The sequence below is a fragment of the Colletotrichum destructivum genome, chromosome 3, assembly GCF_034447905.1.
Source record: "Colletotrichum destructivum chromosome 3, complete sequence".
NCBI lineage: Eukaryota > Fungi > Ascomycota > Sordariomycetes > Glomerellales > Glomerellaceae > Colletotrichum > Colletotrichum destructivum.
In genome coordinates, this window is record NC_085898.1 from 4050857 (window position 1) to 4067767 (window position 16911).

At 55.4% G+C, this 16911-nt stretch overlaps 6 protein-coding genes across 6 annotated transcripts; 3 read left to right on the forward strand and 3 right to left on the reverse strand.

Moving 5' to 3' along the window:
• The first annotated feature begins 212 nt into the window (after positions 1-212).
• On the forward strand, positions 213-3191 carry CDEST_05321 (uncharacterized protein). Its single transcript, XM_062921480.1, has 2 exons — positions 213-1081; positions 1281-3191. Exons 1-2 carry the CDS (start codon positions 747-749, stop codon positions 2488-2490), a joined length of 1545 nt encoding a protein of 514 aa, XP_062777531.1. The 5' UTR covers positions 213-746; the 3' UTR covers positions 2491-3191.
• A 1316-nt stretch (positions 3192-4507) lies between these two features.
• On the reverse strand, positions 4508-6058 carry CDEST_05322 (Putative RNA polymerase, subunit H/Rpb5, RNA polymerase, Rpb5). The gene is made up of 3 exons (XM_062921481.1): positions 5699-6058; positions 5487-5569; positions 4508-5421 (listed from the first exon to the last, which is right to left on the reverse strand). The coding sequence occupies exons 1-3, from the start codon at positions 5780-5782 to the stop codon at positions 4896-4898; spliced, it is 693 nt and encodes a 230-aa protein (XP_062777532.1). The 5' UTR covers positions 5783-6058; the 3' UTR covers positions 4508-4895.
• A 292-nt stretch (positions 6059-6350) lies between these two features.
• Positions 6351-8780, forward strand: CDEST_05323 (Putative nuclear segregation protein Bfr1). The gene is made up of 3 exons (XM_062921482.1): positions 6351-6733; positions 6855-8012; positions 8111-8780. Exons 1-3 carry the CDS (start codon positions 6578-6580, stop codon positions 8240-8242), a joined length of 1446 nt encoding a protein of 481 aa, XP_062777533.1. The 5' UTR covers positions 6351-6577; the 3' UTR covers positions 8243-8780.
• Positions 8781-8988: 208 nt separating this feature from the next.
• On the reverse strand, positions 8989-11806 carry CDEST_05324 (uncharacterized protein). The gene is made up of 2 exons (XM_062921483.1): positions 10467-11806; positions 8989-10412 (listed from the first exon to the last, which is right to left on the reverse strand). The coding sequence occupies exons 1-2, from the start codon at positions 10658-10660 to the stop codon at positions 9821-9823; spliced, it is 786 nt and encodes a 261-aa protein (XP_062777534.1). The 5' UTR covers positions 10661-11806; the 3' UTR covers positions 8989-9820.
• Positions 11807-12773: 967 nt separating this feature from the next.
• CDEST_05325 (Putative class II aldolase/adducin) lies at positions 12774-16743 on the reverse strand. Its single transcript, XM_062921484.1, has 3 exons — positions 15697-16743; positions 15487-15625; positions 12774-15411 (listed from the first exon to the last, which is right to left on the reverse strand). The coding sequence occupies exons 1-3, from the start codon at positions 15949-15951 to the stop codon at positions 14912-14914; spliced, it is 894 nt and encodes a 297-aa protein (XP_062777535.1). The 5' UTR covers positions 15952-16743; the 3' UTR covers positions 12774-14911.
• On the forward strand, positions 12833-14696 carry CDEST_05326 (Putative GTP binding domain, GTP1/OBG domain, P-loop containing nucleoside triphosphate hydrolase). Its single transcript, XM_062921485.1, has one exon. It carries the CDS (start codon positions 12899-12901, stop codon positions 14693-14695), a length of 1797 nt encoding a protein of 598 aa, XP_062777536.1. The 5' UTR covers positions 12833-12898; the 3' UTR covers position 14696.
• Positions 16744-16911: the final 168 nt, after the last annotated feature.

Consider the following 16911-nt stretch of genomic DNA (forward strand, 5'->3'; position numbering starts at 1 on the left):
CCTCCCCCCCCCCCCCATTCTCCCCAAGGGCCCAAATCCCCATTCATCATTCATCCCTAGCCTGCAAAGGGACCATCACCAGGTATCCTTGATTACCCCATCCAAGCCCAGCCTATCCTATCCCACCGACCACCCTGTCCTAGGGGGTGGGGGGCCACTAAGAGAGCAGCGGTATGCTCACAAAGACCTGCCTCTATCTGCGTCTGCTCGGTGCAGCCAAAGTATTACTTCCACCCACTCCTCCGCAGCATCTCGACCAGACTCCATGTCTCCCCCCTTCCACCACTTTCGATCTCGACCTATGCCCGCGATTCTCTCTGCCGTTTTGTCGGTACAGAAAGACAGGAAACTGTAGCATTCTCGCTCGTCGTTGTCGAGACGATTATGCACCCAATTCCATCATTGCCACCCGTCACCACCCCCGTATCCGGCCTGCTTCATGTCGTACCGTTCGTCCCTTCGTACCCGCAGAGTTCATGCATCAGACGCAACAGTCGCTACAGCGATACGTCTACCAGCCGCCCTAGCAGCCTTTTGCTCGTCATCCGCCAACCGACGGATTGTGTTATCTCGAAATCATCGCCAACATCGGCCATTGTGACGAGTACGCCACACTCACCACACTCACCACGCGCCGAGAGTGAACGCGCACGCCGAACGACTCCTCGCACCTCGACGTCACAGCTACCTCCCCGCTCGTCGTCCCCTCTACGGAGGTCGACGGGCGTGGATTGCCCGAATCCGCCATGAATCTCTACACTGAGCCGCCCGAGTTGCGCAGGTTCTCGCAAGACAAGCCCTCGCTGCTTGTTTGCTGGTGGATAACGTCATTTTGCACCGTCATCATCCTGCTGCGAGTCGCCGGCCGCTTCATTCGAACCGAGAGGCTGTTCCAAGAGGACAAAGTCGCCGCCCTCGCCCTGATCCCTCTTTGGCTTCGGATGGTTTGTGTGCATTTTGTTCTGCTCTACGGGACCAACAATGCGCAGTTCGACGGGATCACTTTGTCCGAAGAAGTCGAGACGAGGAAGAGAATTGCAAGTGGTCTCGTGCTTGTGAGCCGCATCTTCTACGCAGCTACGTATGTCAAATGACTTCCCTTTTTCCAACACCCCGGCCACGTTTGTTCTAAGCCGCCCGGCAACTGTTGTTTCTTTTTCTTTTTGCTTTTTTCTCTTTTTTCTTTTAGTTCTGTTTTTTGGTGTGGCAAGATTCCAGTACTTGAGGACACAGGTACCAACCAGGCGGTAAGATGGCTTGCTAACGCTTCGTCTGTGCAGACTGTGGATTCTCAAGAACACCATTTTAGAGTTCTTTAAGCGTCTGACCGGCGTGACTTGGGCACGTTCCTACGAACAGACGCTCGTTTTCATCAGATGTACCTTGGTTGCAACGTTTATTGCCATCGTTATCAGCGATCTGGCGGAATGTCGACCCGTTCATCATTATTGGCAGGTTACTCCTGACCCAGGAGGGCAGTGCCGCCAAGGCTTCGCCCACCTCATTACCATGGCGACGTGCAACATCCTCACCGATTTGCTCCTTGTCTTCTTCCCGATTCCAATCATCTTGCGCAGCCAGATGAACGTCAAGAGGAAAGTCCAGCTCACACTGCTCTTCTCTCTCAGCCTATCCGTTATCGGCGTCACGATCTATCGCGTTCCCCACGTCATCAGGGACCACGGCAGGCAACAGCTGCGATCGGTGTTGGCATCTGTCGAGCTTCTATTTGCGACCACGGCAGCCAACGCGCTGGTTCTTGGCTCGTTTGTGCGGGATCGAGGTATCAAGAAACGGAAGTTTAAATACGGCTCCGTGGCCGCAGACTCGATGGACCGAGGCTCCGACTCGCGACGGCCGACCCTACACCAACACTGGGGCAGTGACGAAGATCTTGTGCGCGACGTTGGCCTCGGGGTCGATCCCGACTTGCGAGGACGAGCCGGATCGCAAGATGAGTTCGATACCGAGCAGCTTCGCTACACTCCTGCGCCAGTTGCCAGACCATTTGGCGAGGAGCTGAGACAGTGGCAATTCCCACAGCGAAAAGGAAGCAATGCCGAGCGTAGCGACGCGTCGCTTCTACCCCACGACCTCTCTTCTTCGAGGAGCAACTCGACCACGACGCCCCGGAGAGTTTCCTTCTTCGACGTGGGAGGCTTGCTATCGGAAGACCAGGTCGGGGCGGGACCGACATTCCGTAGAGACAGCATCGTCTCGAGCGTGGACCCGATGTCGGTTGTTAGTGGTCACGGTGCACCCTCGCCAGCCTTGCCCGCTTCATCGACTGGGTTACGACGTGGATCGACAGCGCTGCTGCAAGACCTGGGCGGTTTCTTAGGCCCTCTCAACGCGAAACATTCACGCCAAACATCCAGGACTGGTACGGAGCTACAACCCATCCCGCAATCGCAACACGATGACCACCCATCATATAACCCTCGGCCTGGCGAGCCCACACTTAGTGACCCTGGCGGCCTTTTGAAGTAGTCCCAGCACAAGTGTACGAGGCGATCTCGAGCACATATCACGCTCATGTCCGTATCGGCGATGACGCTTAATGAGGCATCTTATGTCTATGTATAATGACCGTTTCAGCAGACATGCCGGAACAAGTTTATCCTTCACACGAATGAGGTTTTTTTTTTATAGAGGTCTAGAACCTTCAACCGGTGTTTGTCTTTCAAGTCGAGGGAGCAATTGGACACATCAGTCGCATCTGAACTTTGGTCTTCCAAGGAGAGATGATCTATGATGACGGGGAATGTCGGCGTTGGAGGAGGATCCGACCCTACCGACGAGGAACTGGGGGGCTCTCTGCGGTATGTTTGGCGGAGCTTTACGATGATTACGAAAGCTGCTGGCTTTGCTTTTTGTCGTTTACATATACCCCGGCGAGATTACGCCAACATGTTTGTATTTATCGATGCTTGATCCCACACCGTAACGATTTTGAAGTATCTATATTATAATGATATACCAAGCACGTCGCAGCTTGCGTCGCTGTTTTCTCAACAAATCTGCGCTCGTACAATGGCCCGTGATGCAGGCTTCCCGATCCTGCTTTCCGACGAGGTGTCCCTGTAGGATTTGGCTATGGCCCTGTTCCTGACCCAACTCCAACAACTGACTCCTTCAGAATGTGCTGCTGGCAGCACACCACCTTTCCCCCAACCAACCAACTACCTCCCTTGACTGAGCTCATGTCGTTTTGAGTTACCTTGTTGGGCCGATTAAACTTTTCTTCGCATATCTCGGGTCCGACGAACTGCCAACTCGGCGTTTGCTCCCCTCCGAGTCAAACCACCGTCACCCACCCGCAAGGTCAATGACTCCTGTTAGTCTCCTGTTGCTGAGCCGAGTTCCGAAACGGGCCTGGGTGTCCCAGAAAAAGATGGATGACGCCGGATGAGACATCCGCATTCACGTCCGCAGCCACGTTCTTTTTTGTTACGCAAGGACTCGCTAGTTCGATCCGAGGCTCGGAAGTGGTGAAAGAAAAGGGCCTGGAAAGGTGACACCGGCAGCGACCCAAAGGGAATGGGGGGTCTGTTCATGAAGCTGAGACTATTCATTCCGTGTCTTTGATTATGCGTTCATCCAGTATCCATCTGCTCCTTTTTGCGACCCCACCTGATATTGGGATAACGAGTTACTATCATTCTGGGGCTCTGTCATTTGCTGTGGCGGGAGAGTGATTGGTCTAGGGAGGGGGAAATAGGAGTCGGGTTTTGTCCTCTTGGATGGGCCTTGCGACGGAGGTAGGCAAGTAGGCAATGATGACATGTGTACGGCGGGTGAATGGGGGGGGGGGGGGGGGGGGGGCGACAAAAGGGAAAGGGGGACAACAGCGTTGCATGAACGCTGTGTTGCAAAACCCTGGGGTCCAAATCTCGGAGGGCTAGGCATCGTGTTGCTTGTTCGCATCGTGAGGCCCGCTTCTGAGACTGGAGGATGGTCGGTTGTGTGCAGCTTCCAGTGCTGCACGGCCGTTCCTTGTCGACACACTAGACAAATACCGAGGGCAGAGCCTCTTCATATGATGATTGGGATCGGGGTACGGCTGTGCTTTTATGATGAGATTGAATTGCAAAGGAAACCTAGCGAGAGGGGGGGGGAGGCAGTTCATGTTCGTGCTTGTGCAAGCGCGAGGAGTCAGTTAGTCGAGCCCCTCCCCCGGTCGCGGGATAGCTCCGGCAAAGGAAGTACAGTGAAGATATGAGCCAGTCCTGTTCCCGTTTTCCGTCTTGTTCTTCGCGGAAGCGGCTTTGCGAGACGACAGCATTTGTGCCGGGCAGCAAGACGAGCCTGGCGCCCTGTCGAGCTCCCTCAGCGGCCGCCTTGAGCGATCGGAGAAGCCACACGAGCATAGTTGGCTCCGAATCGTCGCAAATGAACGGGCGTTGCGACGCATGGTGGGACGGCGTGTCTGCTTCTGTAAGGGTTCAAAACTAGCGTTCCTTCTTCCGAAGCTCGCCGGCCGCAACTACGTCGAGAGAAGCCGGGGATGCCATCCAGCGCGGTTCAAGGGCCCGACAGAGAAACGCCTACCGGCTGATCACTTCACCATTTCAATCCAAGTGACCCGTTCGAACGAAAGCGATGTAAATAGTAAGTTAGGTACCTCGTGCTGTCCTTCTAGAAGAAGCCCCTTTTTCTTTTCTTGTCATACACAAAACAGCAGACCGTAGCCGTTCCCTCAACGCCAGACTCAACAGTGATGCAAAGAGTATAGTTAAACTCCCTCCCCCGTCCGCCGGGCGTCAGCCATCCTGTCAGAAAGGAGTACTCGATCCCAGCCCGCACAAACACCCCCTCTCCCGTCCTGCCTCGTCCTCGTCTTCATCACCTCCCCTTCCTTGGCGGCCCAGACAGAGCCGAGCGAAACGCGACGCTTATACGCACAATCTGTAACTGGCGTAGCGGCCAGCCGTCTCGGAGGTTCGGATGATCTTGACAACCTGCCCGCGCTTAAGACCGAGGTACTTGGCGACGGGGTCTTTTTGCAGGATTCGCGGCAGCTGGGTCTCCTTGAGACGGTAGCGCTTGAGTAGAGCGACCTTCTCCTCGCGACTGAGCAGGATGTGCTTCGGCACGAGCTCGTGCTGGGTGATGTTGACGAGAAGGTCCTCCTCGAGGAAGCACTCGACCTTTGCGAAGGATTCGATGGTGATGAGCATCTTGCGGGCGGCGGGAGAGAGGGGCACGTGGGTGACCATGATGCCGGACGAGTACTTGTTGCTGATGAGATGGTGGATGAACTTCTTGATCTCCTTGATGCCAAAAGTCGTGTCGGCGAGAAATTCGACCCAGAGGGTGCCGCAGTCGGGTGTCGGATTCGGGTTTTGGGATGTCGGAGGGGGTGTATATTTGCGAATCATGTCGGCGGAGGGGTTGGCGGAGAACTGGAGCTTGCCACGGCTGTCGGAGGGCATCAATGGTCAGTTTTGAAAGGAAAACAAACAGTCTATTTCAGGTGTGCGTACTTTACGCTACCATCGGCGGCGGTGTATTCCATCTTGAAGCGGTCGAGCGAGATTTTGAGTTCATCCTCAGCAAGTTCATAACCCTATGACCCATCGTCAGTCTCAACGTCGTCAGGTCGCAAGTCTCTGGTTCGATTTGAGTGGTGTAATGGCGCAGGCATGCTTTGCCATTGTTCAAGGGAGAATCAAAGGAGTGATGGGGGGCGCCGTACACGATCCGCAGCCATCTCGTGGGCCGTCCGCCAGGCTCGCCACAGCCTGGTAACCTCCTTGTTGACATCCTTTTGGTCCGACATCGTTGCGACGGGCGCGTATTATTCGGCAAAACTCGTGAGGTGGCGTCCGAGAAGAAGAGAGCGTCGCCGTCGAATAAGATGGGCGGGCTGGTCGAGATGAAGGCGCGGGTGATGGATGGTTATTGCGACGACGAGACGTTCAAGATCGAAAAAAGATTGGCGTCGCAAAACGGGTAAGCCAAAAAGTTCTGGCGGCGGGTTCAGCCTTGCAGCCAGAGCAAAAGTTTGAGTGGGGCACTTGAGAGTTAAGTGGTGCTGCTGTTTGCTCAACCCCAGCCAGATTGGACGGGATTCTGGAATAATCGCCGGGATGGTTAATCCGAGACTTGCACAGCCGGAAGAACCTCACGGTGTCTGTGTTGCTGTCTGAGAGAAACAGTACGTACCTCGCTGATTGACAGACCCCCTGGCAGCAACCCGGTGGCAGGTGCACAAACCACTCAGGTCGGTCCAGGTCGACAGTAGGTACACTATCAAGGGTCCAGAGTCAATAGGCGCACGTGCCACTGCGTGGACTTGAACCCCACAGCCAAATCCAGGATGGCAGGTGGCCTTACCTCCTGGAGAGAGGTACCTGCCACGGAACCCAAAAGAGTGAATTTCAACAAAAATTGGGGGATCTTTTTACGAAAAGTTCACCTTCTGCGCGGTCCTCCTTAGTTCCCCATCTCCCTCTCTCCCCTTCACCACTACCCTAGCTGCCCGCTCCCACCCACGGCAGTGCGCGCCAACCTCTGCTTTGTCTAATTGACTGTTGTTCTCTTGCACCAGCAGACAAGCTTCGCCATATTCACAATGGCCGACACCAAGCAGGCACCTGCTGCGGCAGCAGATACCAAGACCGAGACAAAGACTGAGACCAAGACCCGTCCTACCTTGCCTGATGAGGCCGAATACCAGAAGAAGCTGAAGGTTGCCGAGAAGGAGCATAAGGATGCTCTCGATCAGCTGGTAAGTCGAATCGTCAATCCAATTGGCGACTTGCGGCACGTTTCCCTGGACGGCCGGAACCGCGGAAAGAAATGACACATCTCAATTGGATCGCAAACCGCTTACACGGATATCTACCCAGAACGCCATCAAGGCCAAGATCGATATCGCCATGCCCAACAAGAACAAGGAGCAACAGTCCCCCACTCAGAAGCGCCGCGCCGAGCTCATTGCCCAGGCCAACGAGATTCGTCAGAAGCAGGGCGCCGGCAAGAACGCCCGTACCTCCAAGCTTGACCAGATCAAGCGCCTCGACGAGCAGCTCCGTTCCCGCATTGCCGAGCAGAAGACTGCCCGCTCCAAGGTCAACTACAAGAGCGTCGAGGAGGTCGACCGCCAGATCGAGAAGCTCGATTCTCAGGTCAACTCGGGCACCATGAAGATTGTCGACGAGAAGAAGGCCCTCGCCGAGATCTCTTCTCTCCGCAAGCTGAGGAAGAACTTCTCCCAGTTCGACGACTCGCAGAAGCAGATTGACGACCTCAAGTCCAAGATTAAGGAGATCAAGGACTCGATGGAGGACCCCGAGGCCAAGGCTATGTCTGAGCAATACAACAAGATCCAGGCCGAGCTGGACGCCATCAAGGCCGAGGGCGACGAGGCCTACAAGAACCTGTCCTCGCTCCGTGACGAGCGTTCGAGGCTCCACAACCTTCAAAACGAGAAGTACCAAGCCGTCAAGACTATTAAGGATGAGTACTGGCAACAGCGCAAGGCCGCCCAGGCCTACGAGCGTGAGGCTCGTGAGAAGGCCCGCGAGAGAAGAAAGGCCGAGCAGGACCGTTACCACAAGGAGCGCAAGAAGGCTGATGCCGAGAAGTTCCTCGCTGATGCCAGTGACCCCGCCTACCTGGAGGAGATTCGTCGCGCCAACAGCCTGCTCCAGTTCCTCGACCCCACCCACAAGGTCGAAAAGGCCCCTCTCCAGGCTGACAGCGGTCTCAGCGCCCAGGCTTCGCGTACCGTTGATGACTCCGGTCTCAAGGGCATGAAGATTGTTTCCAAGAAGGACCGTGATGATGAGCTGTTCCCCGCCGTCAAGAAGGGGAAGAAGGGCAAGAAAGGCGGCGCATCCGAGGAGAAGGCCGGCAAGTTCAACTGCCCGCCCTCTGTCGTTGAGGACTGTGCTTTCCTGGGTATCGACCCCCCTATGAGCCAGGCCGACGTTCCCGCCGTTGCCGAGAAGGTGAAGGCCAAGCTTGAGCACTGGAAGTCTGACCAGGAGGCCCAGACTCAGCGCGTAAGTGTTTCTTTTTACATATACCCTTCCTCCCTTGCCTCCTTGCCCCAAAAGCCCGACAGCTGCTGTTTTTGCTTGACGCTGACGTTAGTTTCTAGAACATCGAGAAGGCCAAGAAGCAGCTCGAGAAGCTCGAGGCCGACGAGGCTAACGGTGTCACCAGCAACGGCGACGCGGTCGAGGAGGTCACCAAGGATCTTGAGGAGACCTCCGTCGAGGAGAAGGCATAGTCAGACGACTCGCCGATCCCCCTATTAGTTGACTGTACCCTTGCCCACGTCCCATCGGGCTCTTTTGCTAGTCCTGGTCTCCTCTCCCGTTGCGCCCTCAACGGCGATGTTAAAAACTACAAACGCAAAAGGTCTAAAAGAGACGACTGACTCCCTCAATATACGCACACACGAAACCAACACCCTTTGCATAAACCAAGAAAACTCAGATCACGGGGGACGCTTAACCTTTTTATAAAACTCTCTGGCCCGTCTTTGCGTCATTTCTAGCCCGGCCCTTCGAGGCGGCTTTCTTGTACTTATAAGCATCCCCCCAAAACCTAGTCCCAGCCAAAAATGAGAGGTGAAAGAGAAGAAGCTTCTTCGGTTTTCCAACCAGAGGGCGCCATGAAGAACCTTTCATGAATATGCTCTCAACATGCATCCAATGTAAGTGGACGAAGGTCACTGAATTGATTGAAAACGCTCGTTTGTTTCGTTCTAGTTCGTCACGATGTCTCACAACAGCAAGCTCAGAGGCCACAAAATTCCAATTGTCTCCAATAAGCCCCTTCATTCTCGTTCGCTACCCGTTTGCTCTGGGCCAAGAGCACCACGAGCTGCATACGGAGCTACCGCATTCAGAATAGCTACCTACTTACTGCAGACCCCCCTTCTAGTGCGGCAAGTCCATGCATTTCCACGTATCACGGAGCTCAATTGCTGCGTCCATTGGACCCTGTCGTCATCTTGGGCTGTTGTGGTCAGGCAGGTGTGCTTGTGCAGCACGTCTTGTCGTATCGTTTATGACCGGGGCTTGTGGAGAGGGGCTCCGGAACGGCCGCGTTGTTGTGATTCTTTCTCTCTATCCATCATCGCGAAAGTCCTACGTTTCGCGGCGGCCCGCTTGAGGCCTTGGCTGTAACGGCTCGGCTCGCAGCTATCACACATTTTTGTACGCCAAATGACCTTGACTCTCTCTGGACTTGATGAGCACGCACAAGCTGCTCATCGTCCACCGTTTATCACATCGGACCCGGGTCAGTCCGAGAGCGGTTTTGCATTCTTTGCGAGGTATTTGTTCTAGCAGGCCATCTATTCCTTCGAGGTTATTTGTCCCGCTACGGATTTTGCTAGCGCAATGGCGGAGAAGAAAAGAGAAAGGGAGAAACGGTATCAGGCCTGCGCCGTCGTAAATGCCCAGCCGCGATGTACTCTTTGCAACGATCCGTACTCCAACGCCGACCTACCCAAAAGAAATTATAGCCATAAGACAACTCGATGACATACAGAATGGGCCGAGGACTAAGAACACAAATTGTTGGTGTCTCTTGGCGTATCAGACACAGGAGCAAGAGGTGGAGTCCTGTCAACGTGCCACTCCGTCCTGCTATGCAAAGGTTTGGTGAGCCAGTATTGATATGCCGCTGGGCAAGTTGCTCATGCAGTTCGTGGACATCGTTAAAATAATTAGAAACAAACCATCCTTACAATCCCGTGACGGCGCCGTGCTCCCTTTCAAAAGAAAAAAAAAAAAGTCTTGAATTTCTGGGAGTGTTGTCCAGTCCCATGTGACATTCATCGACATTTGAGACGTCATTATGAGCCCCAAGGATAGTACCCGGGTGGCGGAGGTGCCGTCCGTCCGAATGGTCCTGGGGGTGGTCCTGGATGCCCCATGGGAGGAGGCATGGACCTCCTGTCTCTACCTCCCAAGCCTGGCGTTCTCCTGCTGGACGCATCGATGGGAGGCGGTGTCCTCCTTGAGAATGGATCTCTGTCGTGGCCACCTGGAGCAGTGATGGCCTGTGGTCTTCCTGGTGGTGGTGGCGGCCCCCCGCCGCCTGCGAGCCTTCTTCCGGTTGATTTTCTTGAGCCACTGAGGGCGCTGAGAGGAGGGTCCTTGACAATGGGATCATCGTCGGGGGGCAGGCTAAGATCGACTAGGCTAAAGAAATATTCCAAGACCTCGGGGTATCGTTGGACGCTGGATTGCCAGTCTTCGTCGATGCCGCGCTTCAGGTCTGCTTGTGCCTGGGCGAGCTCGGTGGGATGGGGCGGCGCATGATAATAGTGGTACGCAGAGGCGGTGATACGATCGATATTGGCGGCGTGAGCTACCTTCCGGCGCTCTGTGAGAAGCCGGAAATACTCTAAGATGTAGTCTTGGGCATGGGCCCGGACCCAGCTCCTTAGAAGAGCAGTCAGCATAACGGGCAGGCATGCGAGGCATCATCAGACCTACCGAATGTCGTTGTATATGGACTGCATCATACGCTGCTCGGCCTGTTTCATGGCAACATCGAGACCTTTGGCCTCGCAGTCGCATGCCATAGAGGCGGGAGCATGGCATATGGCGCAGTCGGGGTCCATCCTAACAGTGGTCTTGCGTGTCCGCGGAGTGTGTGGCGTGCGCGGTCTGCGGTCTCTGGGATACATCTTAGCAGGATGTTACACTGACAGGTCTGTCTTTTGTGGACGAGGACAAGTTCGAGAGGACAGTATATTGTCACAACGAGGTCAGGACGGGTCATCTACCACTAGTCGCAATGACATTATTCCTCTCGAGACCCAGATACGGGGTTTCATGGAGGAAGGTTGGTGGTATGGGAGCTGAACAGAAAGAGGCTCGTGGAGTGAGATGAAGGGGGTGGAAGAGGAAAGGGAGAAAGGGGGAGAGAGAGAAAGAGAGGAAAGCGGTGATGGACTGACCTGGCTTAAGTGTTTATTAAGAGGGGGAATGGTTACAGCGCGGAGGAAGTCGGCGGGCAGGGACAGGAGTTGGGAATAAACAAAACTAGGACGAATGAAGTGAGTTCCTCCCGTCTGCTGGTGCTATGTATCCTGCAGCATCGAACCATGAAACAGCAAGGCAAGCAAGCAAGCAAGGCTTCCAGAGGGCGCGATGGAGAAGATTGAGTCGACGACTGTGGAGGAGGTCGTAATAGTCAAACTGCAGACTATCATTCAACGGAGAGCAGAAACAGATGATGCGGGAGGAGGCGTGGGGAGAAGAAGGTCTGATCCACGAGGATGCGGACAGAGGAAGAGAAGATCGAATGGGGACGGGGTTTTTACTGCAGCAAGTGTCGTGGCTCGAATGCCAGCGTTCCTTAATATGCAAGCCTTGGGGGGTAGTGGCCCAATGAAGGAAAGGGAGCGGGATCCAAGTGAGAATGAGCAGGAGATGGGTAAGAGGGAGAGGGAGAGAGAGAAAGGTCGTCTGCCCGACGAGTTCCCAACGAGATCCGATAAGCGACCAGTAAGATCCGGGTTTGGTTCTTTGCTGGAAGGAGGAAGAGAGGGTGGAAGATGAAAGAAACTGTCAAAAACTGTAGCCGACTAGTCTAGAGACTGAGGGCAGAGAGCAGCAAGCAGAGTCAATGTGAGTGGAGGGGCAGGTTATGTGTGCGTTGTCGCCGCCCCTCGCTTTGCGTTGCTTCCGGTGCCGTTCCCGCACTTGGGCTTCAAGGCGGTCAAGGACGAGGGGCCAGGGGGGTACAGTAGAAGTACGATGCACAGAGGTATTTGCAGGGCCGGAGGAGAGCTGCAGTCAGAAGAAGCCGCGGGGCGGTTTGCAGTGAAGAGTGAAGCGGGGAGGGGGGGCTGGGCGACAAGAGACACTGCTCAGGCTGCGTTGGTGGCCCCGCTGGTCCAACGGGAGACGCCGAAGTAGAAAGAAAGCGGAGAGGGTCGGCGGGTCAGCTTCCAGAGGCCGAGTCGACCGGAGGGGTGGGGTGGCTGGGCCGCTGGATGTCTCCTCTTTGCACCTCCTTACCTAAGTTCGCAGACCAGACCAGACCAGACCATCACAGCAGGCCAAGTACAGCACAAGCAAAGTACCTCACGTAGGTACGATGTGGAACGGGCAACTGATCGGCGAGGAACCACTTGGTTCTGCACCGACGCAACCTGCAATATGAGAGCCCGATTTGATCGGCCCCGCGTGGGCAACGAACGACTGACGGAGGTCCGGCTGCTCTCAACTCCCTAGGTCCTAGTAGACGACAAAACCAGCAAAAAACAATCCCGAGTGTTTGCACATCCCTCGAATCGTGACATGATACTACTCATTCTGCCGCCTATGGTGGTTCTTGTCAGGCCTTCAGTGCTGTGTTTGCCACACTCTGTGTCAGGGATTCAGGCTTGCTCACCGCATCTTGTCGCATGCTGCCGGCCGCTTCATCAGCACCTGGTGGTGCATTCACTAGAACAAGTTGATAAGTCAGATTCTGGACTCGCGCAAAGAACCCGATGGGCAATCTCCAGCGACGCGATCCAGGTCAGCCGAATTTCCCCCCTGATAAGTCATTCAAGGAGACAACGTCAGGCAACATGACGAAGTGACGTTGAAGAGGCTGAAAGGACAAGCGAGATCCGTCTTCACTCTTCCAGTCTTCCTCAGGCAGCTTGAGGAGACCTTGCGAGGCAGTGCACTCCGCCAAATATCGTGTCAGACAGGTCGGTAGGTAGGTAGGTAGTGGAGTGCTTAGGTGGTTCATCCCAGTCTCACAACGGCTACTCCCGCCCCAGCTCGATTACGTAATGAATCTGAATTACCGTATCTTATCGCTCCTAACGGCGACAAAGTTCCAGAACTAAATTCTAGAGCTTCGCTCCGTCCGGCACTGTCGCAACCTTTCAACAACAACCAACGTCAATCGGCGCACTCGAAGAATGAAGATGGCGGCAAGATGCTCGGCCAGTCATCCGCTCTTTCTTCCATTTCTCTATCCATCGTTGTTCGTTGGCAGAAATACGGCGGCACCTCGCCTTGCTGCCCGAGCTGTCGCATGTCGCCGCTATAGCTCGACCAATGTCGCCCAGGAACCCAAGACCAGCCGACTAAACCCAGCTCCTGACGACTATTCCATGCCCATTTTCGCCGACAAAGCCTCAGTGACCCTCTATGCTGGTCCAGGTGGCCACGGTTGTATCTCGTTTTTCCGCGACGCATACCTTCCCGACGGCCCTCCAAATGGCGGCGATGGCGGCCATGGAGGCAACATCTACATACAAGCAGTACACGGCGAAACCTCTCTGCACAAGCTAGCCAGGAGGCGCTTCATTCGGGCTGGGAAAGGAAAATCCGGCCAGGGCAGCTCAAAAGGAGGTCAGCGAGGCGACGATGTCATCATCACTGTACCGGTCGGCACCGTAGTGCGCGAGTTGAGCAGGGAAGACCCGGTCGCCGAGGACGCCATGCTGCAGCGCTCCATGAAAGCACAGAGGAAGGCTGAGAAGCGTGCGAGAATGGCGCGCGAGACAGAGTTGGCGAGAAAAGAATTGGAGGAAGGGCTGAAAGAAGAGGATGAAGACTTGGACGACGAGGAAAACAGGAGCACGAAAAAGATCGTTGAGGATGATTTCGATGAGCCCGAGGATCCCGACCGGAACAAGTTCCTTCTTTACCCCGGGCTTTCAAAGTCCGACCTGAAAACAATATCTCTCCCCCGAGCTCCGACCCGTACGCGTCTCTATCACCAGCCGGCCGGTCCGATCCAGCTTGATCTGTCGCGCCCTTCCCCTCAACCCATCTTGCTGGCCGTTGGCGGCATAGGCGGCCTTGGCAACCCTCACTTTGTGTCGCGAGAGTACCCACGACCCATCTTCGCCACCAAAGGCGAGCGTGCTGTGACCATGGAGATTGAACTCGAGCTCAAGTTACTTGCTGATGTCGGTCTTGTTGGATTGCCTAATGCTGGCAAGAGCACGCTGCTCCGTGCGCTTACAAACTCGCGCACACGTGTGGGCAACTGGGCCTTCACGACGCTGCAGCCGAACATTGGCACAGTTGTCTTGGACAACTATAAGGGCCGGCCCGTTATCAAGAGTTACAAGCGCTACCCCGCCATCGACTCTAAGCACGGCGGGCCACGCGAGGAGGAAGTCCTTGTCGAGCAACGAACCCGCTTCACGGTTGCCGATATACCGGGCCTGATCGAGGGTGCTCACTTAGACCGGGGTCTTGGCATCGCATTTTTGCGCCACGTCGAACGCGCGGGCGTGCTTGCTTTCGTCGTCGACCTCTCGGCGGGCCCGGCCGTGACGGCGCTCAAGGCGCTGTGGAACGAGGTCGGACTTTATGCTCAAATGCGTGAGGAGGAAGAGCGCGCCCGCGAGATCGACTCTCGTGTCGACTGGGGCCTCAGCTCCGACGCCCATGGACATACGCCGTTCGGGGGCACGATGATGGTGGCGGATGCTCCCTCGGCACCTAAGCAGGAAACCGGCTTGCACATTGCGGCCAAACCTTGGTTTGTGGTCGCCACCAAAGCCGACCTTCCCGAGACACAGGAGAATTTCAGGGAGCTGAACCAGTACCTGGGCCAGATCAACCAAGGAATCACTCCTCACCCAAGCGGGATTGAGAATGCCTGGACAGAGAAGTGTACCGCGATCCCCGTGAGCGCCATCAACGGCCAGGGAGTTGATCGGATTGTTCACTGGACTGTAGGATTGCTCGACGAGTAGCTGTATCATATCTTGTGTACCATCATTGTATAACATCAACCCGCTGGTGGAGAAGTGGGGGTTTCAAACTCATGTGCATACCATCATCGTCTCGCCGAGAGTGTGGCGAACCGAGTCGGCGGGTCACTTGAAGTTGATATACACTCTTGACCGCATTCTTGTCACATCAATTGACAAAATCCTCAACATCGGCCTGACGGACGCTGCAACAAGGTCCTACATCTTATACGTGAACCCCGACTCATGTTCCATCATATCGAAGGCCGGCTTCCCGGAAAACCACCCAGCGGACTCCGTCCCGATCGTGTTGTACGTAAACTCGGCGTCCTCGTGATCAATCTTGACCGTCTCGTGGCCCCGTCCTCCGGCGGCGGCATCGGCGAGGAGCTGCTGGTGACAGCAGCGCTCGAGACTCAGGAACCAGTAGACGCAGCTCTCAACGGACTTGCCGCAGGTGATTAGGCCGTGGTTCTGCAGGATGGCGGCCTTCTTGTCGCCGAGGGCGGCGGCAATGCGCAGGCCTTCCTCCTTGCCGAGGACGATGCCGCCAAAGGAGTTGTAGAGGACGATGTCGTTGTAGAAGGCGCAAGTGTCCTGGCTGATGTTGTCGAGGTTGCGGCCCAGGGACGAGAAGGCCTGGCCGTAGAGGGAGTGGGAGTGAGCCACGCATTTTACGTCAGGGCGGGCCTCGTGGACTGCGTGGTGAATCATGTAGGCTGAGATGCGGTGTCAGTTAGCGAGCATAGGAGCCGCCGAAGAGCGACAAGAGCGTCGTGACGGGATAGACGTACCAGCTGTGTTGAGGAGCTTGATCGGGCCACCCTCGACGACCTCACCCTCGGCATTCACGCGGATGAGATCCGAGGCCTTGAGGAGCGGCCAAGGCACGCCGAATGGGTTCAGCCAGAACGAGTCCGGCTCAACGGGGTCCTAAGTCAAGGAGACATTAACCATGCGTCTCCAAGAGATGAAATGGACGACAGGGGAATGATGGATCATACCCGGACGGTGATATGACCAGCCACACCAGCGTCGAACCCGTTTTTGGCAAAGATGCGGAAGCCCAGGGCCAATCGCTCCTTGAGGTACTGCCGCTCCTGGTACGGATCATCGAACTTTCGTGGCCTGGGGAAAGCCGTAGTCTTCATGAACGGGGACTTTTCCTGCTTGAGGGCGCCGTTGCCATTGCCGTTGTTGTGGGTGACGGCCGAGGCGTCTACCTGGGGTAGTTGGCTGACGGATGTTGAAGGAGCCATGATTTCTATTGTAGTATCACTTCAGTGTTTTTTGGCCAAGTGGTGAGCCGGGTGAAACTTTGAACTGGACAACGAAAAAGTCGGGAGGTTTGCTTGATCGAGAAATCCTTTGGTATTTAAGCAAGTCGGAAATCAAGTTCTAGCGATGATGGTGGCTGACGCGCCCATGTCGATCCTCTAAGGCGCGCTCCCGTGCGGGGAGCCAAACTTTCGTCTCTCTGACATTCGGATGCCGGTCCCAAGTTTAACGGCAAACTCATTTCCATTGTTGGGGATACGCGGCTTGTTGACCATCGGGATTACGCTTTGTGGCAGGAGGGAATCGTAGCTTGCTCGAATTGCTAAGGGAGGGGAGCCACCCGAGGAACCCCGCGCTTCGACTGTCCCACCCTCTTGGGCTTAAGCCTCGGTTCCCACTTAGATGTGTGTATTCGCAGAGCGCACCAAGGACTACGACCAACTGTTTCAGACTTTTTAGTAGCGATAGCGATAGCGAGCAACACTATGACACTATTTACCCGTACCCAAAGGACTCGCAATGTGATTTACCCTCGTCAGACCAATCACTCGCTGCAAGTGGCAGGTTCCAGATATGTGTTTACTGTTCTGTTGTGGCCTTCTGCGGATGTAACGGGAACACAAGGTTTCAAGGAATTCGCGATACGGAAGAAGTAGGCGAGTAATGAGCCCTACTGATGTCGTGTCATTGGAGTACCATTGTAATCTTGCGAGGGCATTCCATGCTTCGGAAGGGCGTCTACGATTTAGGGAGCTTCGATTTTGAGATGAAGTTTACCAGACGACGAGAAAGCCGACAGATGGAGCTCCTGAAAGCGGGACGGCTCTCAGCAGTTGGAGGGGGAAACAGAGACCAGAGACCAGGGCGGACCCTGAGATACAGGGGTGCTGATGCGGGGTGGTGAGAATGCTCAACAAGGCCGGCATATGATTGGCCAATCA

What these genes read in the sequence shown, in the direction of transcription:
- CDEST_05324 (XM_062921483.1), bottom strand. Translation starts at nt 10,660, where the DNA reads ATGTATCCCAGAGACCGCAGACCGCGCACGCCACACACTCCGCGGACA. An exon ending in TCCATATACAACGACATTCG is followed by an intron (nt 10,413 to 10,466) that starts GTAGGTCTGATG and finishes TGCTCTTCTAAG; the next exon opens with GAGCTGGGTCCGGGCCCATG.
- CDEST_05322 (XM_062921481.1), bottom strand. Translation starts at nt 5,782, where the DNA reads ATGTCGGACCAAAAGGATGTCAACAAGGAGGTTACCAGGCTGTGGCGA. An exon ending in ACGAGATGGCTGCGGATCGT is followed by an intron (nt 5,570 to 5,698) that starts GTACGGCGCCCC and finishes GATGGGTCATAG; the next exon opens with GGTTATGAACTTGCTGAGGA. An exon ending in GCCGCCGATGGTAGCGTAAA is followed by an intron (nt 5,422 to 5,486) that starts GTACGCACACCT and finishes GCCCTCCGACAG; the next exon opens with CCGTGGCAAGCTCCAGTTCT.
- CDEST_05326 (XM_062921485.1), top strand. Translation starts at nt 12,899, where the DNA reads ATGAAGATGGCGGCAAGATGCTCGGCCAGTCATCCGCTCTTTCTTCCA.
- CDEST_05323 (XM_062921482.1), top strand. Translation starts at nt 6,578, where the DNA reads ATGGCCGACACCAAGCAGGCACCTGCTGCGGCAGCAGATACCAAGACC. An exon ending in AGGATGCTCTCGATCAGCTG is followed by an intron (nt 6,734 to 6,854) that starts GTAAGTCGAATC and finishes ATATCTACCCAG; the next exon opens with AACGCCATCAAGGCCAAGAT. An exon ending in AGGAGGCCCAGACTCAGCGC is followed by an intron (nt 8,013 to 8,110) that starts GTAAGTGTTTCT and finishes GTTAGTTTCTAG; the next exon opens with AACATCGAGAAGGCCAAGAA.
- CDEST_05325 (XM_062921484.1), bottom strand. Translation starts at nt 15,951, where the DNA reads ATGGCTCCTTCAACATCCGTCAGCCAACTACCCCAGGTAGACGCCTCG. An exon ending in CTGGTCATATCACCGTCCGG is followed by an intron (nt 15,626 to 15,696) that starts GTATGATCCATC and finishes TCCTTGACTTAG; the next exon opens with GACCCCGTTGAGCCGGACTC. An exon ending in CAAGCTCCTCAACACAGCTG is followed by an intron (nt 15,412 to 15,486) that starts GTACGTCTATCC and finishes ACCGCATCTCAG; the next exon opens with CCTACATGATTCACCACGCA.
- CDEST_05321 (XM_062921480.1), top strand. Translation starts at nt 747, where the DNA reads ATGAATCTCTACACTGAGCCGCCCGAGTTGCGCAGGTTCTCGCAAGAC. An exon ending in CGCATCTTCTACGCAGCTAC is followed by an intron (nt 1,082 to 1,280) that starts GTATGTCAAATG and finishes TCGTCTGTGCAG; the next exon opens with ACTGTGGATTCTCAAGAACA.